This window comes from Callithrix jacchus, chromosome 3 (genome assembly GCF_049354715.1).
Source record: "Callithrix jacchus isolate 240 chromosome 3, calJac240_pri, whole genome shotgun sequence".
In the NCBI taxonomy this organism is placed as follows: Eukaryota; Metazoa; Chordata; class Mammalia; order Primates; family Cebidae; genus Callithrix; species Callithrix jacchus.
The window spans coordinates 110,214,660-110,241,477 of record NC_133504.1 but is presented as its reverse complement, the minus strand read 5'-3'; the positions used below and the strand labels follow the sequence as shown (position 1 = coordinate 110,241,477).

The 26,818-nt window shown below is 39.6% G+C and overlaps 1 protein-coding gene across 1 annotated transcript in view; it reads right to left on the bottom strand.

The window, feature by feature from the left end:
* The window catches only part of HSD17B11 (hydroxysteroid 17-beta dehydrogenase 11), a 52,167-nt gene that overhangs the window by 5,639 nt on the left and 19,710 nt on the right, over window positions 1-26,818 (bottom strand). Inside the window, exon 5 of the mRNA XM_002745619.8 lies at window positions 17,551-17,688. Within this exon, the coding sequence (XP_002745665.2) occupies window positions 17,551-17,688 (138 nt within the window). The remainder of the gene's footprint in view (window positions 1-17,550; window positions 17,689-26,818) is intronic.

Below are 26,818 nucleotides of genomic sequence, written 5' to 3'. Positions count from 1 at the left end.
GACGCCAGGCACAGTGCTCAATGCCTGTAATCCCAGCACTTTGGGAGGCCGAGGCAAGCAGATCATTTGAGGTCAGGAGTTTGAGAGACCAGCCTGCCCAAGATGATGAAAGCCCATTTCTACTAAAAATACAAAATTAGCCAGGCATGGTGGCGGGCACATGTAATCCTAGCTACTTCAGAGGCTGAAGCAGGAGAATCACTTGAACCCAGGAGGCAGAGATCATAGTGACCCAAGATCGTGCCACTGCACTCCAGCCTGGGTGACAAAGTGAAACTCTGTCTCAAAAAAAAAAACACACACACAAAAAAAGAAGTGAGACAAAAAGTACTGGATATGCCAGACAGAGTGACTCATGCCAGTAATCCTAGCACTTTGGGAGGATCTCTCGAGCCCAGGAGTTGGAAACCAGCCGTGGCAAGATGGTGAGATCTTGTCTCAACAAAACAAAACACAACAAAATTGGATGACGTTCTTTAGAAATAAATAAAGAATAATTCATTCAGAGAAAAAAATCTATGTTTTGAAGTAAAGTTGGGATACCTGAGAAATAAAATATTGCATTTAAAATTGAGCATGATTATTGGATCCATGAAAGAGAGTAGGTTTAAAAAAATTAATTCTCAGCATAGTTCATTCATTTATTAGAATAATGTGTTCACCATGGGACCTTGAAGCAATAGTATTACATATGAAAATATTGGAGAGTTGACAGGATAGGAAATGCAATAATGAAATCCATGGCTTTTGGCCTAATGAAAACAAAAAATCAGAGGCAATGGAAGCTTGAAGCGTAAGCACATAGGGGTATCAAGAAGGATGAATCCAGAAACTGAAGGATGCTATGCCTTGAAAAGCATTTAGAGGGAAATTCACTCTGTAGCACATTGCTACCAGACTTCAGTATTCTCAAGCTTCATGAAAGCTTATGAACACCTGTGTAAATAGAGCACTCTCTCATCCACACTGTGGCCTTGCTAACCTACCTACAAAGCAGTGCTGCATTCACCAGACTTTTCTTAGTGTACCCAATTTCTTTACCCAAAGTTCTTAGCCCCATCAGATAATTTTTATTGAAATATAATGACTGTTCAATATCATAATTTTAAGAGGCCAAAGAAAAGGCTTTCAGAAAAAACTCAATTTCTTAGCAAAATAAAATCTTAATCATTAAAATGTCTGTACATGGAAACATTTTTCCCCTGACATGCTACAGTTAATGAGAGTTACAAATCCTATTAAACAAATGTTAACAGATTCTGTAGAAAGTATTCAAAAACACTTCAGGTCAATATGCTGGGGTGGGAAAGGAGGGTGCATGTTGGGGTAGAGAAATACTGAGGGGGAAAGAGTATTTTTAGTCTGAAGGATTGAATCTGATGACCCACTTTAACCACTTAAGTAATGAGTAATTTGGGGGAAAACATTTCAACTCTTTAAATCTCAGGTTTCTGCTTTTGTTATTTCCTAATCTGAAAAATAAGGATAGTGCAGTAGTGCAGTGGCAAATGTTTAATCACTGACTCTCTAGGGGACAAAAATTCCAGTTTAGTAGCATTTGTTGATTTCCACAGTATAAATATTCCCACAGCAACTATCTACATGACATCATTGAATGAGCACTACTATAAAAGCCAGCACCAGCACTCCATGGGGAATATGATGGTTAAATGCAAATATATATATATGAGCACTTTATACAGTTACACTATACAAATGTTACACGAGGCATTTTCTTGTATAAAATATTTTTATGGTACTAGTCAATAAAATTAATATTTTTCTGTGACACACACAAACTCCTAAATTTTTAGAGAAAAAAATAAATTGCATTATATATATTACAGGTAGGAAATTAGATGTTTTAACAAGATGTTGGACAGAAATAAATCTTGGCTGCCCCCCAAATGATCAGAACACTCAATTACACTTAATCTAATAAATTCAGGTTATGTGGCATTGTTTCTGTCATTAGTTAGAAAGAGATAATTTTTTTAAGGAAAAAAACATTTAATTAAAAATTGCTTGTATTGCTAACAAGAGATCCCCAAAATATACATGAAGCAAAACCTGTGAGAATTAAAGGGAGACATAAGACAGTTTCAACAATAATAGTTGGGGACTTTAATTTCCACTTTCAACAACATATTGAATACCTAGACAGAAGACCAGCAAGAAATAGAAGACTTGAATAACACTAAAAATCAACTATACCTAACAGACACCTGTAAAACACACCATCCCAACAACAGTAGAATACACGGTATTCTCAAGAACACACAAAAAATTGTCTCCCAGATAGAACATATATTAGACCACAAAACAAATCACAATATGTTTTAAAAGATTAAAATTATACAAACTGTGTTCTCTGACTACAATGGAACAAAATCTGAAATAGCAGAAGGAAAACTGGAAAACTCACAAATATATAGAAATTAAACAGTACTTCTAAATAAACAATGAGACAAATGAGAAACCACAAGAAATTAGAAAATACTTTGAGGTGAACATAAATGAGAACACAACGTATCAAGATTTATGGGATGAGGTAAGCACAGTGGCTCAAGCCTATAATCCCAGCACTTTGGAGGCTGAGGCAGGAAGACTGCTTGAGCCCAGAAGTTTGAGCTTAGACAATAGAGTGAGACCCTGCCTCTACAGACAAGTTTGAAAAATTAACTGAGTGTGGTGGCATGTACCTGTAGTCTTAGCTACTCAGGAGGCTGAAGCAGGAGGATCACTTTAGCCCAGAGAGGTAGAGGCTGTAGTGAGTTATGATTGCACCACTGGCACTCTAGCCTTCAGGACAGAGTGAGACCCTATCTCAAAAAATAACAAACAAATAAATAAAGACGTATGAGGTGCAGTGAAAGCAGTGCTCAGAGGGAAATTTATAGCTGCAAACGCCTGCATTTAAAAAAAGAAAAAGATCTCAAATCAGTAAAGTGAAATTCCACATTAAGAAACTATAGAAACAAAAAATAAAAACCAAACCCAAAGCAAGCAAGAAAAAAAAGATTAAAGCATAAATACACAGAGAACAGAAAAACTACAGAAAGAATCAACGAAACTGAAAATAGGTTCTTTTTTTTTGATACGGAGTTTCACTGTTGTTACCCAGACTGGAGTGCAATGGTGCGATCTCGGCTCACTGCAACCTCCGCCTCCTGGGTTCAAGCAATTCTCCTGCCTCAGCCTCCCAAGTAGCTGGGACTACAGGCGTGCACCACCATGCCTAGCTAATTTTTGTATTTTTAGTAGAGACAGGGTTTCACCTTGTTGACCAGGATGGTCTCGATCTCTTGACCTCGTGATCCACCCGCCTCGGCCTCCCAAAGTGCTGGTATTATAGGCGTGAGCCACGGCGCCCAGCCTGAAAATAGGTTCTTTAAAAAGATCAACAAAATTAACAAACCTTTAGCTACACTGACCAAGACAAAGTGGTTGTCTATGTTAAAGGTTTTAATATTTCTTCTTAGGTCTTCATCAATAAAAATATGCAATAATTTTAAAAAAGAGAGAGAGAAGACTCAAACCAGGAATGAAAAAGCAGGGACATTCCTGCTGACCTTACAGAAATAAATAAGATTATAAGAAAATACTAGAATAACTGTATGCCAACAAATTAGAAACCTACATGAAATATACAAACTCTCAGGAATATACAAACTACCAAAACTGACTCAAGGAAAAACAGAAAATCTGACATCTTTAATAAGAGATTGAATCTGAAATCAAAAAACTTTCAGGAAAGATAATCTCAGGACTAGACAGCTCCGTCATGATTCTACCCAATGTTTCAAAAAGAATTAACACCAACACTTCTCAAATTCTTCCAAAAAAGTAGAAGAGGAGGAATTTCTTAATTCATTCTCTGAGGCCAGAATTACCCCGATACTAAAAACAGAGTAAGACATCATGTGAAAACTACTGACCAGTATCTCTTAGGAATATAGATGCAAGGCCAGGCGTGGTGGCTCACCCCTGTAATCCCAACACTGGGAGGCCGAGGCAGGCAGATCACCTGAGGTCAGGAGTTCGAGACCAGCCTGGACAATATGGTGAAACCTCATCTCTATCTAAAATACAAAAATTAGGTGGGCATAGTGGCAGGTGCCTGTTGTCCCAGCTACTCGGGGAGCTGAGCAGAAGAATTGCTTGAACCCAGGAGGCAGAGGTTGCAGTGAGCCAAAATCGTGCCATTGCACTTCAGCCTGGCCAACAAGAACAAGACTCTGTCTTAAAAACAAAAAACAAAAAAACAAAGAAGAACATAGATGCAAATATCCTCAACAAAAGATTTGCAAATTAAATCTAGCATTATATTAAAAGGACTATATGCCATTATCTGAGGAATACAAAGTGGCTCACCATACACAAAACAATGAAATACACAATTTAATAAAATAAAGGGAAAAAACCTACATGATCACCTCAGTAGGCATCAAAGATGCATTTGACGTGATGCAACGTTCCTTTGTGATAAAAACACTAAACAAAGTAGGAAAAGAACAGCATTTCTTCAACCTGTTTTATAAGCATTTGTGAAATGCAGTCTGATTTCTATTATCAAAATGGAGTAGCAAAGATAGCAGGACTTATTAAACATAAAATGATGGGCTGGGTGCAGTGGCTCACAACTGTAATCCCAACACTTTGGGAAGCCGAGGCAGGCGGATTGCTTGAGGTCAGGAGTTTGAGACCAGCCCGACCGATATGGCCAAACCCCCATCTCTACTAAAAATACAAAAAATACCTGGGCATGGTGGCACACACCTGTAATCCCAGCTACTCAGGAGGCTGAGGCAGGAGAATCACTTGAATCTGGGAGGTAGAGTCTGCAGTGAGCTGGGATTGTGCTGCTGCCCTCTTGCCCGGGCAACAGAGTGAGACCCTGACTCAAACATAAATACATAAATAAAAATATGAAAAGATGATTGTTGGACCATTTAATAACAAATATATCACATTAATATAACATAGAAGTACTGTTTTTTTTTCCCCTATCATACTGGCAAAGATTAAAAGTGTGCTAAGCTGGGTATGACAGCTCAAGCCTATAGCCCAGCTACTTGGGAGGCTGAGGCAAGATCAGCCTGGAGAACAAAGCCTAAAAGAATATATATATATATTTTAAAAAGATTAAAAAAAACCTATTTATTGAAATCCAAGTTTATTTGACAAAAATAGCTGATCTTAAAAATATAGGCCGGGCGTGGTGGCTCACACTTGTAATCCCAGCACTTTGGGAGGTCGAGGCAGGAGAATCATGAAGTCAGGATATCGAGACCATCCTGGCCATGGTGAAACCCCGTCTCTACTAAAATACAAAAAAAAATAGCCAACGTGGTGGTGTGCACCTGTAGTCCCAGCTACTCAGGCACTGAGGCAGCGGAATCTCTTGAATTCAGCAGACGGAGGTTGCAGTGAGCCAAGATCGCACCAATGCACTCCAGCCTGGTGAAAGAGCAAGACACCATCTCAAAAAAACAAAAAAACAAAAAACATATATATATGTGTGTGTGTGTGTGTGTGTGTGTGTATAAAATAGGAACACCTGATTTACATTTAATTCCAATAAACTCGGATTATGCTATATTATACCTTTATAGTAAACAGTTTCTTGGCAGTGTATTAGATGTGTAAATAAAAGAACCAATGCTCTACATCTTGGATGTGCTCTCAAACAGAATTTAAGTTCTACCATTTATATGAAACAAAATATTTATAATTCAGCCTCCACTTAGAGATTGGCTCAATTTTCTTCATTCAGAAAGGCCTATGTAGCTTAATCTGAATCTCAGTTTTACTTATGGGCAAGTTACTTAATTTCTCTAAATCTCAGATAATTCTCATCTACTGAAGAAGGACTAATAACTTATCTTCCAAAGTATTGTTGTGAGGTTTAAAAAAACGATATTTTGGGCCAGTCGCAATGGCTCACTCCTGTAATCCCAGCACTTTGGGAGGCCGAGGTGGGCAGATCATGAGTTCAGGAGTTCGAGACCAGCCTGGCAAAATGGTGAAACCCCGTCTCTACTAAATATACAAAAATAGCTGGGCGTGGTTGCGGGTCCCGTAATCTCAGCTATTTGGGAGGCTGAGACAGAAGAATTGCTTGAACCCAGGAGACAGAGGTTGCAGTGAGCCAAGATCGCAGCACTGCACTCCAGCCTGAATGACAGAGCAAGACTCTCACTCAAAAAATAAATAAATAAAAAAGAAAGAAAATGACATTTTATTTGGTGTCTGATTCTGATATATAAACAGGTGTTTAATGAGGAATACATTCTCTCTTCTAATTAGAAGTACTAAATTTCTATATTAAAACCAACTTCATCTTTGGGGTCCACTTTAGTATCAGCTTAGCCTCAAAGATATTCATATGTCAGGATCAATCTTCTAGGCCCTCTGTTGGCCAGGTTTACCTTAAGACTAGAATCATCTTAGCCTCTGTTCACACTTTTTCCTGAGTAGCGTTCCTAATTCTTTTTTTTTATTATTCATTTTTTAAAATCGTAATTTAGGTTCTGGGGTACATGTGCAGATCATGTAGGACTGTTGCATAGGTACATACATGGCACTGTGGTTTGTTGTCTCCCTCTCCCTGTCACCTGTATCTGACATTTCTCCCCATGTTATCCCTCCACAACCTCCCCATCCCCTCACTGTGCTTCCCCTGGCACCCCCCGACAGATCCCATTGTGTGTGATGTTCCCCTCCCTGTGTCCAAGTGTTCTCATTGTTCAACACCCGCCTATGAGTGAGAACATGCGGTGTTTGATTTTCTGTCCTTGTGTCAGTTTGCTAAGAATGATGGTTTCCAGATTCATCCATGTCCCTACAAAGGACACCAACTCATCCTTTTTGATGGCTGCATAGTCCATGGTGTACATGTGCCACATTTTCCTTGTCCAGTTTATCATCAATGGGCATTTGGGTTGATTCCAGCTCTTTGCTATTGTAAACAGTGCTGCAATGAACATATGTGTGCATGTGTATTTATAATAGAATGATTTATAATCCTTTGGGTATATACCCAGTAATGGGATTGCTGGGTCGAATGGAATTTCTATTTCTAGGTCCGTGAGGAATCGCCACACTGTCTTCCACAATGGTTGAACTAATTTACACTCCCACCAGCAGTGTAAAAGTTATTTCTCCACATCCTCTCCAGCATCTGTTGTCTCCAGATTTTTTAATGATCGCCATTCTAACTGGCGTGAGATGGTATCTCAATGTAGTTTTGATTTGCATTTCTCTAATGGCCAGTGATGATAAGCATTCTTTCATATGTTTGTTGGCCTCATGTATGTCTTCTTTTGTAAAGTGTCTGTTCATATCCTTTGCCCATTTTTGAATGGGGTTGTTTGTTTTTTTCTTGTAACTCTGTTTTAGTTCTTTGTAAATTCTGGATATCAGCCCTTTGTCTGATGGGTAAACTGCTAAATTTTTTCCCATTCTGTTGGTTGCCAATTCACTCTAATGACTGTTTCTTTTGCGGTGCAGAAGCTGTGGAGCTTTAATTAGGTCCCATTTGTCTATTTTAGCTTTTGTTGCCAATGCTTTTGGTGTTTTAGTCATGAAGTCCTTGCCTATGCCTATGTCCTGAATGGTTTTGCCTACGTTTTCTTCTAGGGTTTTTAAGGTGTTAGGTCTTATGTTTAAATCTTTAATCCATCTGGAGTTAATTTTAGTGTAAGGTGTCAGGAAGGGGTCCAGTTTCTGCTTTCTGCACTTGGCTAGCCAGTTTTCCCAACACCATTTATTAAATAGGGAATCCTTTCCCCATTGCTTGTTTTTGTCAGGTTTGTCAAAGATCAGATAGTTGTAGATGTGTGGCATCTTGCCTGAAGGACTCTGTTCTGTTCCATTGGTCTGTGTCTCTGTTTTGGTACCAATATTGTACTGTTTTGATTACTGTAGCCTTGTAGTATAGTTTGAAGTCAGGTAGCATGATGCCTCTGGCTTTGTTTTTTGCTTAGGATTATCTTAGCTATGTGGGCTCTTTTTTGGTTCCATATAAAGTTTAAGATCTTTTTTCCAGTTCTGTGAAGAAGGTCATCGGTAGCTTGACGGGGATAGTGTTGAATCTATAAATTACTTTGGGCAGAATGGCCATTTTCATGACATTGATTCTTCCTAACCATGAGCATGGAAGATTTCTCCATCTGTTTGGGTCCTCTCTTATTTCGTTGAGCAGTGGTTTGTAGTTCTCCTTGAAGAGATCCTTTACATCCTTTGTTAGTTGTATTCCTAGGTATTTTATTCTCTTTGTAGCAATTCTGAATGGGAGTTTGCTCATGATTTGGCTCTGTGTTAGTCTGTTATTGGTGTATAGGAATGCTTGTGATTGCTACACATTGATTTTGTACCCTGAGACTTTACTGAAGTTGCTTATCAGTTTAAGATTTTGGGCTGAAATGATAGGGTCTTCTAAATATACAATAATGCCATCTGCAAATAGAGACAACTTGACTTCCTCCTTTCCTAAATGAATACCCTTATTTTTTCTTCTTGTCTGATTGCTGTGGCTAGAACTTCCAGTACTATATTGAATAGGAGTGGTGAGAGAGGGCATCCTTGTCTAGTGACAGATTTCAAAAGGAATGCTTCTGGTTTTTGCCCATTCAGTATGATATTGGCTGTGGGTCTGTTGTAAATAGCTTTTATTAATTTGAGATATCTTCCTTCAATACCTAGTTTATTGAGAGTTTTTAGCACAAAGGCTGTTGAATTTTGTTGAAAGACTTCTCTGCATTTATTGACATAATCAGGTGGTTTTGTCTTTGGTTCTGTTTATGTGGTAGATTACATTTATAGATTTGTGTATGTTGAACCAATCTTGCATCCCCAGGATGAAGCCTACTGGATTGTGATAAATAACCTTTTTGATGTGCTCTTATTCGTTTGCCAGTATTTTACTGACGATTTTTGCATCTACATTCATCATGTATATTGGCCTGAAGTTTTCTTTTTTTTGTTGAGTCTCTGCCAGGTTTTGGTATCAGGATGATGTTGGTCTCATAAAATGATTTGGAAAGAATTCCCTCTTCTTGTGTTGTTTGGAATAACTTCAGAAGGAATGGCACCAGCTCCTCTTTGTACGTCTAGTAGAATTCAGCTGTGAACCTGTGTGGACCTGGACATTTTTCAGTTGGTAGGCTATTAATTGCTGCCTCAACTTCAGCCCTTGTCATTGGTCTGTTCAAGGTTTCAACTTCTTCCTGGTTTAGGCTTGGGAGGGTGCAAGTGTCTAGGAATTTATCCATTTCTTCCAGGTTTACTGGTTTATGTGCATAGAGTTGTTTGTAGTAATCTTTGATGGTAGTTTGTATTTCTGTGGAATTGGTAGTGATGTCCCCTTTATAGTTTTTTATTGCTTCTATTTGATTATTCTCACTTTTCTTTTTTATTAATCTAGCTAGCAGTCTGTCTATTTTGTTGATCTTTTCCAAAAACCAGCTCCTGGATTTATTGATTTTTTTAAATTGCATTTTAGGTTTTGGGGTACATGTAAAGAATATGCAAGATAGTTGCATAGGTACACACATGGCATTGTGATTTGCTGCTTTCCTCCCCTTCATCTATATCTGGCATTTCTCCCCATGCTATCTCTCTCCAACTCCCGACCCCCACTGTCCCTCCCCTATTCCCCCCAACAGACCCCAGTGTGTAGTGCTCCCCTCCCTGTGTCTATGTGTTCTCATTGTTCAACACCCACCTATGGGTGAGAACATGTGGTATTTCATTTTCTGTTCTTGTGTCAGTTTGCTGAGAATGATGGTCTCCAGGTTCATCCATGTCCCTACAAAGGACACCAACTCATCCTTTTTGATGGCTGCATAGTATTCCATGGTGTATATGTGCCATATTTTCCCTGTCCAGTCTATCATCAATGGGCATTTGGGTTGGTTCCAGCTCTTTGCTATTGTAAACAGTGCTGCAATGAACATATGTGTGCATGTGTATTTATAATAGAATGATTTATAATCCTTTGGGTATATACCAAGTAATGGGATTGCTGGGTCAAATGGAATTTCTATTTCTAGGTCCGTGAGGAATCGCCACACTGTATTCCACGTTGAACTAATTTACACTCCCACCAGCAGTGTAAAAGTGTTCCTATTTCTCCACATCCTCTCCAGCATCTGTTGTCTCCAGATTTTTTAATGATCGCCATTCTAACTGGCGTGAGATGGTATCTCAATGTAGTTTTGACTTGCATTTCTCTAATGACCAGCGATGATGAGCATTTTTTATTGTTTGTTGGCCTCATGTATGTCTTCTTTTGTAAAGTGTCTGTTCATATCCTTTGCTCACTTTTGAATGGGCTTGTTTGTTTTTTTCTTGTAAATCTGTTTTAGTTCTTTGTAAATTCTGGATATCAGCCCTTTGTCCAATGGGTAAACTGCAAAATTTTTTTCCCATTCTGTTGGTTGCCAATTCACTCTAATGACTGTTTCTTTTGCCGTGCAGAAGCTGTGGAGTTTGATTAGGTCCCATTTTTCTATTTTGGCTTTTGTTGCCAATGCTTTTGGTGTTTTGGTCGATTTATTGATTTTTTTGAAGTTTTTTGTGTCTCTGTCTCCTTCAGTTCTGCTCTGTTTTTAGTTATTTGTCTTCTGCTAGCTTTTGAATTTTATTTTTAATCTTGCTCCTCTACCTCTTTCAATTTTGATGAGAGGGTGTCAATTTAAATCATTCTTTGCTTCTCATGTGGGCACTTATTGCTATAAATTCCCTCTAGACACTGCTTTAAATGTGTCCCAGAGATTCTGGTACGTTGTATCTTTGGTCTCGTTGGTTTCAAAAAACATCTTTATTTCTGCCTTCATTTCATTGTTTATCCAGTCAATGTTCAGGAGCCAGTTGTTCAGTTTCCATGAAGTTGTGTGGTTCTGAGTTAGTTTCTTAATCCTGAGTTCTAATTTCATTGCACTGTGGTCTGAAAGACAGTTTGTTATGATTTCCATTCTTTTGCATTTGCTGAGGAGTGATTTACTTCCAATTATGTGGTCAATTTTGGAGTAGGCGCAATGTGGTGCTGAGAAGAATGTATATTCTGTGGATTTGGGGTGGAGAGTTCTGTAGATGTCTACTAGGTCTGCTTGGTCCAGATCTCAGTTCAAGTCTTGGATCCTTGTTAATTTTCTGTGTGGTTGATCTGTCTAATATTGACAATGGGGTGTTAAAGTCTCCCACTATTATTGTGTGGGAGTCTAAGTCTCTTTGTAGGTCATTAAGAACTTGCTTTATGTATCTGGGTGCTCCTGTATTGGGTGCATATATATTCAGGATCATTAGCTCTTCTTGTTGCATTGATCCTTTTACCATTATGTAATGCCCTTCTTTTTCTCTTTTGATCTTTGTTGGTTTAAAGTCCATTTTATCAGAGACTAAGATTGCAACTCCTGCTTTTCTTGGCTCTCCATTTGCTTAATAAATCTTCCTCCAGACCTTTATTTTCAGCCTATGTGTGTCCTTGCACATGAGGTGGGTTTCTTGAATACAGCACACTGATGGGTCTTGATTTTTTATCCAATTTGCCAGTCTGTGTCTTTTGATTAGGGCATTTAGCCCATTTACACTTAGGGTTAATATTGTTATGTGTAAATTTGATACTGCCATTTTGCTAGCTGGATGATTTGCCCATTAGTTGATGAATTTTCTTCATTATGTTGATGGCCTTTACCATTCGGTATGTTTTTGGAGTGGCTGGTACCAGTTGTTCCTTTCCTTCTTTAGTGCTTCTTTCAGGAGCTCTTGCAAGGCTGGTGGTGATGAAATCTCTCAGCAATTGCTTATCTGTAAAGGAATTTATTTCTCCTTCACTTATGAAGCTTACTTTAGCTGGATATGAAATTCTAAGTTGAAAGTTCTTTTCTTTAAGGATACTGAATATCAGCCCCCACTCTCTTCTGGCTTGTAGGGTTTCTGCTGAGAGATCCACTGTGAGTCTGATGGGCTTCTCTTTGTGGGTAACCCGACCTTTCTCTCTGGCTGCCCTTAGTATTTTTTCCTTCATTTCAACCCTGGTGAATCTGATGATTATGTGCCTTGGGGTTGCTCTTCTTGAGGTATATCTTTGTGGTGTTCTCTGTATTTCCTGGACTTGAATGTTGGCCTGCCTTGCTAGGTTGGGGAAGTTCTCCTGGATAATATCCTGAAGAGTGTTTTCCAGCTTTGATTCATTCTCTCCATCATATTCAGGTACACCTATCAAACATAGATTAGGTATTTTCACATAATCCCATATTTCTTGGAGCTTTGTTTATTTCTTTACACTCTTTTTTCTCTAATCTTGCCTTTGCATTTTGTTTCATTGAGTTCATCTTCAATCTCTGACATCTTTTCTTCTGCTTGGTCGATTCAGCTATTGAAACTTGTGTATCCTTCATGAAGTTCTCATGTTGTGCTTTTCAGCTCCATCAAGTCATTTATATTCTTCTCTAAGCTGTTTATTCTCATTAGCATTTCATCTAACCTTTTTTCAAGGTTCTTACTTTCTTTGCATTGGGTTAGCATGTGTTCTTTTAGCTCTGAGAAGTTTGTTATTACCCACCTTCTGAAGCCTGTTTCTGTCAATTCATCAGATTCATTCTCCATCCAGCTTTGTTCCCTAGCTGGTGAGGAGCTGTGATCCCTTGGAGGAGGAGAGGCATTCTGGTTTTTGGTGTTTTCATCCTTTTTGCACTGGTTTCTTCCCATCTTAGTGGCTTTGTAGTTGGTGACTTTCAGATGGGGTCTCTGAGTGGATGTCCTTTTTGTTGACAATGAATTTATTTCTTTCTGTTTCTTAGTTTTCCTTCCAACAGTCAGGTTCCTCTGCTATAGGACTGCTGGAGGTCCACTCCAGGCCCTGCTTACCTGGGAATCACCTGTCGTGGCTGCAGAACAGTAAGGGTTGCTGCTGGTTTCTTCTTCTGTTATCTTCATCCCAGAAGGGTACCCACCCGATGTTGGCCTGCACTTTCCTTTATCAGGTGTTTCTTTGGGTATCTGGGGGTTGGGGAGTTGCTTGAGGAGACAGTCTCTCCCTTATATGAGCTCAGTCCTGTGCTGGGAGCTCCGCTGTTCCATGAAGAGCTGCTGGGCAGGTACGTTTAAGTCTGCTGCACGGAACTCATAACCACCTCTTTTCCCAGGTGCTCTGTCCTAGGAAGATTAGGCTTTATTTATAAGTTCCTGATGTGCTGCTGCCTTTTTTCATAGATGCCCTGCCCTGCATGGAGATAGTCTAGTCACAGTCTGCCAGCAGAGGTGCTGCTGAGCTGCTGCGGGCACTGCACAGCTGTTATGTGAACTTCCTTGAGGCAGTTAGGACTGCCTCGGTATTAGCAGACCACCTTGGTAGTGGCAGTGCCCTTCATCCCACTGAGCTGAACCGTCCCGGGTCCAGCTGCACTTGCCGCAAAACTCTCAATCCAGAGCATTTCAGATTGCTTGTTTTGTGGGGGTGGTACCTGCAGAGCCAGATCACCTGGCTCCCTGTCTCATTCCCCTTCCTTTCAGTTGAATGGGTGGCTCTGTCTTCCAGGAGTTCTAGGTGCTAGTTGAAACTGCTGCCCAGATTTGTGTGAGTTTCTGTGTGCCATTCCAGAGCACTGGCTCAAGCAGTCTTGCTGGAAACTCATGGCACTTTTTGGCCCAGGAATGTCCTGGTCTGTGGGCAGTGAAAACTCACTTGGAAATTCGGTGAACACTCACCCTCTGCATTATTCTTTCTGGGAACTATACTCCACAGCTGTTCCTATTTGACCATCTTGGATTCTCCCCCTCCTAGTTCTTTTTTAATGGTACTAGTGAGTTTTGTCAGGAGAGGGCAGTGGAGCCCGCATTAAGATCAGCTCTGTGCAGCCTTGCCATGGGGGCAAGGTTAAAAAAATTTAGTAATAGGGTGTTTGTTTTTAAATATTGAAAGACAGTATGACTTAAAAACTTGACTCAAATATGTTATTTTATTATCCACATACTGAAAAAAAAAAGAGGATATTGGCAAGTTTTATCTTTTCGTCAGATCTATTTCCCAACCTAAAAAACTGATCTGTCCCTTCTCTTCTCTCTTCAGACTCCAATTAGGGTTTTCTTGATTAATGTTGATAAATTTAAACATGACCTCTAAAATAAATACTTTTACTCTTGTTTTCTAACAAAATTTTGTATTAAAAATCGATTTTAAAGAATATTTGATAGATTCTTGGGGGCTTGAAATCTTTGGACAGCTCCAAAATTTCTGTCTAATGCTGGCTTTCTGTTCTGCTCCCTGTGGGATGACTTAAGTGTATTTAAAATAGAACCTGGGGGCCGAGTGTGGTAGCTCACACCTGTAATCCCAGCACATTGGGAGGTTGAGGCAGGTGGATCACCTGAGGTAAGGAGTTCGAGATCAGCCTGATCAATATGGTGAAACCCCGTCTCTACTAAAAAAATAAAATAAAATAGAATGTGTTAGGCTAGAATGTGGCTCATGCTTGTAATCCCAGCACTTTGAGAGGCTAAACTTGGGAGGATGGCTTGAGTTCACTTGAGTTCAAGGAGCTCTGGAGCCCAGCCTACGCAACATAGGGAGACCCTGTCTCTTCAAAAAAATTAAAAATTAACTAGGTGTGGAGGCACATGAGTGTGTGGTCCTAAGCAGTAGAGAGGCTAAGGTGGGAGAATTGCTTGAGCCCAGAAGGTCGAGGCTGCAGTGAGTTGTGATTGTGACACTGCATCCAGCCTGGGTGACAGAGCGAGTCCCTGTCTCAAAAGCAAAACAAAACAAAAAAATGGAAAAAAGTAGAACCTGTTATCCCTTCAAGTGGCCATACTAAATACTCTTCATTAATTTCAAATACATTTTCACCAAAGGCAGCTGAATTGGGGGAAAGACAGGAAACTTTGAAGGAACAGAATAAATTTAAAAGTTGAATCTTGGCTGGATGCAGGCACTCATGCTTATAATCCTGCCACTTTGGGAGGTGAAGTGGAAGTGGGAGAATTGCTCAAGGCCAGTTCAAGACCAGCCTGGGCAGATAGCAAAACCCTGGCTCTCAAACATATATGTGTGTGTATATATATATATATATTCATAAGTTTGAAATGAGAAGACCTTTCTAAACACCTCACAGAACCTAAAGGACATGAAAAAAAAAATCCCTAAGAAAATGTTAATGTAAAACTAAATAAAAATAGGCTTAAAGACAAAAAAAAAAAAAGAACAGGAAAAAAATGAAAGCAGCAGATGTGATATATAAAGGGGTTTCTCAAATGTATGAAGAATTCTTTCTTATGTATCAATTAAAAATCTTTAGAACTCAGCTGGGTGTGGTGTGGCTCACACCTGTAATTCCAGCACTTTGGGAGGCTGAGGCAGGCAGATCACTTGAGGCCAGGAGTTTGAGATCAGCATGGCCAACATGGCGAAACCCCATCTCTATTAAAAATACAAAAATTAGCCGTGCATGATGGTACGTGCCTGTAATCCCAGATACTTGGGAGGCTGAGGCACGAGACTCACTTGAACCTGGGAGGTGGAGGTTGCAGCGAGCCAAGGTTGTGCTACTGCATTCCAGCCTGGGCAATAGAGTGAGACTCTGTCTTTAAAAAAAAAAATCTCTAGAGCTCAATAGCAAAATGTGAGCTGATGCCATGAAAACAGGCAATTCATAAAAGAAATCAAATGTCCAAAAATCATATGCAAAAACTATTGTAGCTAGTCCTCAGGATAAAAATAAAGATGATTCTGCATGTATTGGACTGGCAGTGATTAAAAGAGTCAGAGAAGGCAGACTGGTGAATGAAGAAGCAGAGAGTAAGTTGCTCTCCCTGCACCATGGGTAGGAGTGCAAATCAGTGTGACATTTCTGGAGGGGAGTTGGCAATATTTAGGAATATTTACAAGTTATATACCCTTTGGCCCAGTAATCCCCCTTTATGAATCTACCTGAAGGAGATAATTATCCAAATGTGAAAATAAGTGTGCCCAAGGATGTTTATTTCTGCTTTGCTGTTGAAAATCCAGAACACTAAAAACTACCCTAAAATCATTACTAGGAGATGCTATTGCTCCCAACAATCAATACAATTTATTATAATGCTCTGCACTTTATTGGTATGAAAAATGTCTATAACATAATGCTGAGGGAAGTATTCAGTATACTTGCCTCTTCAAGGACCCCGTGTGTAACATATGCTAGTTATATAAAATTCAGATGTTTATACATACAGAGACATATAGAAGGATATTCATCAAAATGTCGAGTGGTTTCCACTTGAAAGAGGGTTTTAAGGAAATTTAAAAAGAAACTTTTTGATTTGTATTTTTCTGTAACATTGGAATTTAAACAAATAAGTATGCATCGTGTTTACAAGGACATTAAAGCTATTTCTAAAAAGAGAAAACATCAAAAATTATCTTCAAATTAATCCTTTATAATTTTATTTTTTAACCAAGGAAAGAGTTTGAATCTGGTACTCCTTTTGGAGGTTAATTTCTAGATTACCAAAGGGAAATGTTTTTCACATGTGGTCCTAGGTTATCTCTATCAGAATCACCTACGATAATCACCTTTTTTAAACTTAGAGCTCCAGGCCTCCTTTCCTGCCACTACCCTACCTCAACCAAACCCAGTAAGTCAACATATCTAAGGGTGAGGCCCCTACATAGTTCCCAAGTATACCTGGTGACATGTATGTACATTTAAGTCTGTGAATCATTACTTAGGAGAAGAAAAAGAGTTAGAAAATTTACCTATTTCTTTTTTTTTTTGAGATGGAGTCTCACCCTGTCACCAGGCTGGAGTGCAGTGGTGTGAAGTGGGCTCACTGAAACCTCCACCTCCTAGGTTCAAGCAATTCTGTCTCCTGCCTCAGTCTCCCAAGTAGCTGGGATTACAGGTGCGCACCACCACACTAAGCTAATTTTTGTATTTTTAGTAGAGACAAGGTTTCACCATGTTGGCCAGGATGGTCTCGATCTCTTGACCTCGTGATATGCCTGCCTTGGCCTCCCAAAGTGCTGGGATTACAAGTGTGAGCCACTGGGCCCGGTCCATATTTTTTTTTCTTTTTTTTTGAGACAGAGTTTTGCTGTTGTTACTCAGACTGGAGTGCAATGGCACAATCTTGGCTCACTGCAACCTCCGCCTTCTGGGTTCAAGCAATTCTCCTGCCTCAGCCTCCCGAGTAGCTGGGACTACAGGCGCGCGCCACCATGCCCAGCTAATTTTTGTATCTTTAGTAGAGACGGGGTTTCACCTTGTTGACCAAGATGGTATCAATCTCTTGACCTCGTGATCCACCCGCCTCGGCCTCCCAAAGTGTTGGGATTATAGGCTTGAGCCACTGTGCCCAGCCCCATATTTATTTTTGTAGTCACCCTCCCTCACTTTCTTTCTTTTTGGCTTTTCACCTGTTTTCTCACAATCTGCAGAAGCTGAAATCAAAATGAACTAAGGGCCTTAAATATCAGGTGTTTTAGGGATTAAAACATTTAGGAAAATCTCCAGAAAGGCTGGCATGCATAGCAACCACCAATCCTTTTGTCTCAATTTCACATCTCACCTGGTACTTGGATTTTTGATGAAGCCAGTGTTTATGAAATTGGGACAGAGACATGTTGTTTTGACTCCAGTTGTTTTTAAGGCAGCCAGTTCATCCGTCAAAGCTCTGTGAAATCCAACAGCAGCAAACTTGCTTGAACTGAAATTAAAGAGAGAATTTACAAAATAATTCAAGAATTCTAACATGTCTGCCTGTTCTCCTTAGTTCAGCATGGTCCTCTGCAGAGCAATGCGGATTCCCTGAATCTCAGGCTCCAGTCCAGATTTACTGTATCAGAACTCACATCTTACAGGATTCTTAGGTAAATCTGTAGGCACATTCAGGTCTGAGAAGAATTGACATAGGAGATTTACTACATCTTAGCATCACTTATAGAAAAAGAACATTTTCTTAAAAAGCCTTTTAAAGAAAATTAGCAACATATTTGTTTTTGTTGTTTCCGTAAAATTCAGTGTCACTATGAGCTGTTCTTTTTTACTTTAAAATATTCATGGAATTTGCTGAAAACTTTTCCTGGAAGAATCCTATTCTTCCTTTAAATCACAGTTTTACTTCCTCAAAGAGGCCTTTCCTAATCCCCAGTCTAAATTATTTTCTCATTATATAGTAATTTTCAGTTTTCTATAATAGTATCTATCTCAGATTTGTAATTGACCATTCATTTGAGATTAAGGTTTTTAAAACATCTGTCCCTCATACCTTTCCTAAAAGCTCCATGACTGTTTTAGTCACCAATGAATCTCCAGGACCTAGCACAGTGCTTGGCTCTTATGTGCTCCTTGAATATCTGTCAAATGAATGAATCACAGTGCAAAGCATTTCTTATTATATAGCTCTTTCATTTAGTAATAGTAGTGAAATTACTTATTCTAAAAGGACATTACTTTCTCAGGTTTTTTTTTAAAAGAGCATTATTGAGATATAAATTCATATATCATACAAATCATCCACTTAATGTATACAATTCAATTTTTACATATTTTGTTAACTTAAAAAATTGTGTTATAAGATATATCATGTAAAATGTGTCATTTTAACAATTTTAAAGTGTACAATTCAGTGGCATTAATTATCAGATAACCTTTTATTCTGTTAAACCTGTATGAATTAGCAATTATACAAAGTAGCTATAAATTCTGGCCAGTTAATCTATGCTTTGGAAGATAGAAAGCTGTGGAAGTGTCTCTCCTACCTTTTTAAAAAAAGCTTAGGCACAGACTGAAGGTGATATAGTTTGGCTGTGTCCCACCCAAATCTCATCAACAATTGTAATCCGAATTGTAATCCCCATGTGTTGAGGGAGGGAACTGGTGGGAGATGATTGGATCATGGGGGTGGTTTTGCCCATGCTGTTCTTGTGGTAGTGAGGGAGTTCTCACAAGATCTGATGGTTTTATAAGTGTTTGGCAGTTCATCTCTTCTTCATTTTCTCTCCTCTCTCTCTCTCTCTCTCTTTCTCCTGCTACCATGTAAGACATGGATGCTTCCCCTTCCTCTGTGATTGTAAGTTTCCCAAGGCCTCCCCGGCCATGCAGAACTATGAGTCAATTAAACTTCTTTCCTTTATAAATTGCACAGTCTTGGGCAGTTATTTATAGCAGAGTAAGAATGGACTAATACAGAAGGCTTAAAATATTGCTAGATTGAATTATATGAGATAAAAAGCTTCTATATATTAAAAAACAACATACATAAAAATCATATATAAAATTGATTACTATGTGCTAGACACTGCCCTCAGTTATTCTGATGCATTTTGAAGTTTTTTTGGGGGAGAGGGGGTCTTTATCATTCAGGTCTTTATCATAAATTTTGTACAGTGATGTAATCATAGCTCACTTCAACCTCAGAACTTCTGTGCTCAAGCAATCCTATCACCTTAGCCTCCCAAGTAGTTGGGACTACAGGCATATGCCACAACACTTGAATAATTATTTTATTTTATTGTAGAGATGGAGGTCTCACTATGTTGCATAGGCTGGTCTTGAACTCCTGGCCTCAAGTCATACTCTTGCCACAATCTCTCAAGGCACTGGGATTATAAGCATGAGCCACAGTACCTGGCTTATTCTGAAGAATTATTTCATTTAATCTTCATAATACCCCTACAAAATATATTATGATTCTCATTTACCAAAGAGGAAACTGAGATACAGAGGGGTTATCAAACTTGCCTGAAGATACAAAAACAAAGTGGCACAATTAGGTTTTACTGGTGGGTAAAAGCCAGGTTTATGTATAATACCCCAAACTTTATTAACTCCAAGCATGTTAAGAGGCAAGTGGGAAACTGGTAAAGCATTTGTAACATATAAGACAAGGATAAGGTTAATATATGGCAACTTTTATAAATGAATAAGACAATACTCTAATAGATAAATGGCTAGAGGACATTCATGGAAAAATAATAATATAAAAATACCAGTACATATAGGCATATAAAATGATTTACTTTAGGAATAATTCATTTAAAAACAAAGTAAAACAATATAGAATGTCACCTTCTCACTGGCCAGGAGCCCCAAATTACCTTGGGACCTCAAAAGAAAAGAGATTTACCCAACCCATAGCTGTTCAAGGGTACAAACCCATGGCGGGGCTTGGCTTTAAAAAAAGTCTTATCTGAGATTCCTTATAAAACAGAGTTCCATCAAAACCAATTAAAAGGCCTATTTGAAAAATAATTATTCTCACTGCATGTTATACAAATAATCAGCCCAAGTATAATAAAGCTAATCAGTCTTACCATAATTTGTCTTCAATAAAAATGGGAAACTGGGGAGAAAATATTATATTTCAACAACTATAGCATACTTGTTATTAAATTCTGGTCTCATTAGTTGTTTTTAAGTTTGTTTCTAAAATTTAGGCTAACCCTGTTTATTCCTGTAAACCAACCAGAAATCTCTAACTGCTGCTCAGAAGAAACAAGAGGGATGAGTAATGTAAACATCTGGATCAGTATTCTAACCCTAGGCACATTGCAATCAGCTAGCAACTCCACATCAGTTTGCTATGAACAGTTGCCCAGTTCATGGAAAGTCTTCTAAGTTAGTTTACTTGGAATAATAACTTTACTTACTTTGCTTTACTCTTGTGGAATATATTGCCATTATACTTTTTGTGTAGGAGCACAGATAGGCTTACTAAATGTTTTCTTAAACTAAACACTTATTAATTTCCCAGATATCACCTCTTGTCAAAACTCAACAGTCATGAATGGCTCTTGCTATACTGATGCTTTCTGACTAAACTCCTGTCTACCCTGAACACAAGAGACCCTAATAGACAAGAATATCATGCCCCATTCAGCCTGAAGAAGTCCCAAAAGATAAATTTTCATCCCTCTGCAACCCTTAGGATTAAGGGGTCTCTTATAAAAGGGATGGGGGAAGGTTCGGGGGAAGATGGCACTGTAGGAGCAGCTCAGGACTGCAGCTACCAGTGAAAGCGCAGAGGGTGAGTGGATGCCACATTTCCATTGGATCTTTATTGCCCACAGACCAGGAGATTCCCAGGTGGAGGAGCCACATGGGTCGCCAGTGCGGCTGTTTCAGCTGGCGCCACAGCACAGCGGCTCTCTGTACAAAATACACTGGTCTGGTTGCCCTGTTAAACTGGCAATTGGAGAGCTGGGAAGGCAGATTAGCCCATTCATCTGTTTAAATGGTACTGAAACATAAAACATAAAGCCAGGCCAGGAGATTCCCAGGCAGCCACATTGTTTCAGCCAGCACATTGTCGCATGGGAAATCACACAGATCCCAGCGCCCTTTCAGCAGGTGACTGGAACACCTGGGAGAGAGTCAACCATTCAACTTAAAAAAAAAAAAAGGGGCTCTGAGGCAGGGAGCCAGGTGATCAGGCTCGGCAGGTCCCATGCCAACAAAAACAAACAGCAATTGGAAATGCTTGGGGTTGAGAGTTTCACAGCAAGCACCGCTAAAATCGGGATGACCCAGCTCTGTGGGGGAGGAGCGTCCACCATTACCAAGGCACTCCACCCCTACGGAGGTAGTCTGCCATTGCTGACGCAGCCTGCCATTGCCAAGGCAACCCACCATAACAAAGAGAGTCAGCCATTACAGAGGCGAGCCAACATTGCCGAGGCAGTTCTAACCACACCCATATAAACAGGACTGCAGGGTAACCCACAGCAGCTAAGCAAAGCATCTGCAGGCAGTGACTATGCTGCCTTCTTGCTGGGCAGGACAGCCCTGAAAAGAAAAAAACAAAAAAAAAGGCAGCAACACAATGGATACCGATAAATAAAGCCCTGACTCCCTGGGACAGAGCACTTGGGGAAAAAAAGGGGGTTTACGAGTTCTGCTGCAGCAGACTTAAATGTACCCACCTAGCAGCTCTGAATGAACAATGGAGCTCACAGCTCAGCACTTGAGCTCCTATAAAGAACAGATGGTCTCCTCAAGCAGCTCCCTGATCCCTGTATATCCAAAGAGTCACCTCATAAAGGACTGATCAGACTGACATTTGGTGGGCATCACTCTGGGACAAAGATAGCAGAGGAAGAAACTGGTAGCAACCCTTACTGTTCTGCAGCTGCTGCAGGTGACCCCCAGGCAAGCAGGGCCTGGAGTGGACCTCAGCAGTCCTAAAGCAGAGGGGCCAGACTGTTAGAAGGAAAACTAAGCAACAGAAATAACTTCATCGTCAACAATCTGGACGTCCACTCAGAGATCCAATCTGAAAATCAGCAACTACACAGACGACAGGTGGATAAATCCACAAAGATGGGAACTGGCAGACTGGATAAAAAGCCAAAACCCATCAGTGTGCTGTATCCAGGAAACACATCTCACATGCAAGGATACACAAAAGCTCAAAATAAAGGGATGGAGGAAGATTTACCAAGCAAATGGAGAGCAAAAAAAAGCAGGAGTTGCAATTCTCGTCTCTGATAAAATAGACTTTAAAGCAACAAAGATCAAAAGAGACAAAGAAGGACATTACATGATGGTAAAAGGATCGATACAACAAGAAGAGCTAACGATCCTAAATATATATGGACCCAATACAGGAGCACCCCGATACATAAGGCAAGTTCTTAACAATCTACAAAGAGACTTAGACTCCCACACAATAATAGTGGGAGACTTTAACACTCCACTGTCAATATTAGACAGATCAACCAGACAGAAAATTAACAAGGATATCCAGGACTTGAACTCAGACCTGGAACAAGCAAACCTGATAGACATTTACAGAACTCTCCACCCCAAATCCACAGAATATACATTCTTCTCAGCACCACATCACACCTACTCTTAGATTGACCACATAATTGGAAGTAAATCACTCCTCAGCAAATGCAAAACAACTGAAATCATAACAAACAGTCTCTCAGACCACAGTGCAATCAAGTTAGACCTCAGAATTCAGAAACTAACTCAGAACTGCACAGCTTCATGGAAACGGAACAACTGGCTCTTGAATGTTGACTGGTTAAATAATGAAATGAAGGCAGAAATAAAGAAGTTCTTTGAAACCAACGAGAACAAAGACACAACATACCAGACTCTCTGGGACACATTTAAAGCAGTCTCTATAGGAAAATACATAGCAATAAGTGCCCATATGAAAAGAGTGGAGAGATCCAGAATTGACACCCTATCATCAAAATTGAAAGAGCTAGAGCAACAAGATAAAAAAAAAAAAAACTCAAAACCTAGCAGAAGACAAGAAATAACTAAGATCAGAGCAGAACTGAAGGGGAGAGAGACACGAGAAACCCTTCAAACAATCAATAAATCCAAGAGTTGGTTTTTTGAAAAGATCAACAAAATAGACAGACCACTAGCCAGATTAATAAAAAAGAAAAGAAAGAATAACCAAATAGATGCAATAAAACACGATAAAGGGGAAATCACCACTTGCCTCCTCCCAAGCCTAACCCAGGAAGAAGTCGAAACTATGAATAGACCAATAACAAGATCTGAAGTTGAGGCAGCAATTAAGAGCCTACCACACAAAAAGAGCCCAGGTCCAGATGGGTTCACAGCCGAATTCTACCAGACATACAAAAAGAAACTGTTACCATTCCTTCTGAAACTATTCCAAATAATCCAAAAAGAGGGAATCCTTCCCAAATCATTTTATGAGACCAACATCATCCTGATACCAAAACCCAGCAGAAACTCAACAAGAAAACACAACTTCAGGCCAATATACATGATGAACATAGATGCAAAAATCTTCAATAAAATACTGGCAAGCTGATTGCAACAGCACGTCAAAAAGCTTATCCACCATGATCAAGTAGGATTCATCCCAGGGATGCAAGGCTGGTTCAACATACGAAAGTCTATAAATGTAATTCACCACATAAACAGAACCAAACACAAAAACCACATTATTATCTCAATTGATGTAGAGAAGGCATTTGACAAAATTCAACAGACCTTTATGCTAAAAACCCTCAATAAACTCGGTATTGATGGAACGTATCTCAAAATAATAAGAGCTGTTTAAGACAAACCAACAGCCAATATCATACTGAATGGGCAAAAACTGGAAGCATTCCCTTTGAAATCTGGCACTAGACAAGGATGCCCTCTTTCACCACTCCTAGTCAATATAGTACTGGAAGTTCTAGCCAGAGCAATCAGGCAATAAAAAGAAATAAAGGGTATTCAAATAGGAAAGGTGGAAGCCAAACTGTCTCTATTTGCAGACGACATGATAGTATATCTAGAAGACCCCATCGTCTCAGCCCCAAAACTCCTGAAACTGATAAGCAACTTCAGCAAAGTCTCAGGATATAAAATCAATGTGCAAAAATCACAAGCATTCGTCTACACCAATAACAGACTTAAAGAGAGCCAAATCAAGAACGAACTGCCATTCACAATTGCTACAAAAAGAATAAAATACCTAGGAATACAACTCACAAGGAACGTAAGGGACCTCTTCAAGGAAAACTACAAACCACTGCTCAACGAAATAAGAGAGGACATAAACAGATGGAGAAATATTCCATGTTTGTAGTTAGGAAGAATCAATATTGTGAAAATGCCCATACTGCCCAAAGTAATTCACAGATTCAACGATATCCCCATCAAGCTACCAATGACCTTCTTCACAGAACTGGAAAAAACCACCTTAAACTTCATATGGAACCAAAAGAGAGCCCACATAGCCAAGTCAATTCTAAGCAAAAAGAACACAGCAGGAGGCATCACACTACCGGACTTCAAACTATACTACAAGGCTATAGTAATCAAAACAGCATGGTACTGGTACCAAAACAGAGATATAGACCAATAGAACAGAACAGAGGCATCGGAGGCAACACAACATATCTACAACCATACAATCTTGGATAAACCTGACAAAAACAAGCAATGGGGAAAGGATTCCCTGTTTAATAAATAGTGTTGGAAAAACTGGCTAGCCATGTACAGAAAGCAGAAACTGGACCCCTTCCTGACACCTTACACTAAAATTAACTCCAGATGGATTAAAGATTTAAACATAAGACCTGGCACCCTAAAAATCCTAGAAGAAAATCTAGGTAAAACCAATCAGGACATAGGAGTAGGCAAGGACTTCATGACCAAAACACCAAAAGCATTGGCAACAAAAGCCAAAATAGACAAATGGGACCTAATCAAACTCCACAGCTTCTGCATGGCAAAAGAAACAGTCATTAGAGTGAATCGGCAACCAACAGAATGGGAAAAAATTTTTGCAGTGTACCCATCAGACAAAGGGCTGATATCCAGAATTTACAAAGAACTCAAATAGATTTACAGGAAAAAAACAAACAAGCCCATTCAAAAATGGGCAAAGGATATGAACAGACACTTTTCAAAAGAAGACATACATGAGGCCAACAAACATGAAAAAATGCTCATCATCACTGGCCATTAGAGAAATGCAAATCAAAACTATATCGAGATACCATCTCATGCCAGTTAGATGGCGATCATTAAAAAATCTGGAGACAACAGATGCTGGAGAGGATGTGGAGAAATAGTAACACTTTTACACTGCTGGTAGGAGTGTAAATTAGATCAACCATTGTGGAAGATAGTGTGGCGATTCTTCAAGGACTTAGAAATAGAAATTCCATATGATCCAGCAATCCCATTACTTGGTATATATCCAAAGGAGTATAAATCGTTGTACTATAAGGACACAAATGCACACGAATGTTCGTTGCAGCACTGTTTACAATAGCAAAGACCTGGAACCAACACAAATGCCGATCGATGATAGACTGGACTGGGAAAATGTGGCACATATACACCATGGAATATTATGCAGCAATCAAAAACGATGATTTCGTGTCCTTTGTAGGGACATGGATGAATCTGGTGAACATCATTCTCAGCAAACTGACACAAGAACAGAAAATGAAATACCACACGTTCTCACTCATAGGCGGGTGAGGAAAAATGAGAACACAAGGACACAGGGAGGGGAGCACTACACACTGGGGTCTATTGGGAGAACAGGGGAGGGACAGCGGGGTGGGGGAGTTGGTGAGGGATAGTATGGGGAGAAATGCCAGATGTGGGTGAAGGTGAGGAAGGCAGCAAATCACACTGCCATGTGTGTACCTATGCAACTATCTTGCATGTTCTGCACATGTACCCCAAAACCTAAAATGCAATTAAAATAAAATAAAAGGGATGGGGGAAATATCAGAGGTGTGTGAAGCAGAACAACTCCATCTTGAATAGGAGCTGGGTAAAATGAGGCTGAAATCTACTGGTCTGCATTCCCAGATGGTTAAGGCATTCTAACTTACAGGATGAGATAGGAGGTCAGCACATGATACAGGTCATAAAGACCTTGCTGATAAAACAGTTTGCAGTAAAGTAGCCAGCCAAAACCCACCAAAACCAAAATGGCCACAAGAGTGACCTCTGGTCATCCTCACTGCTACACTCCCACCAGTGCCATGACAGTTTACAAATGCCCTGGTAACATCAGGAAGTTACCCTATATGCTCTAAAAAGGGGAGGCATGAATAACCCACCCATTGTTTAGCATATCATCAAGAAATAACCATAAAAATGAGCAACAACAGCCCTCGGGGCTGCTCCCTCTATGGAGTGAACAGCCATTCTTTTATTCCTTTACTTTCTTAATAAACTTGCATTCACTTAGCACTGTGGAATCCTCCTGAATTTCTTGTGTGAGATCCAAGAACCCTCTCTTGGAGTCTGGATCAGGATACCTTTCTGGTAACACTTCTGCATGGTGAGATTATCCATAAATTTTGTTTTTTCCTTTACTAAAC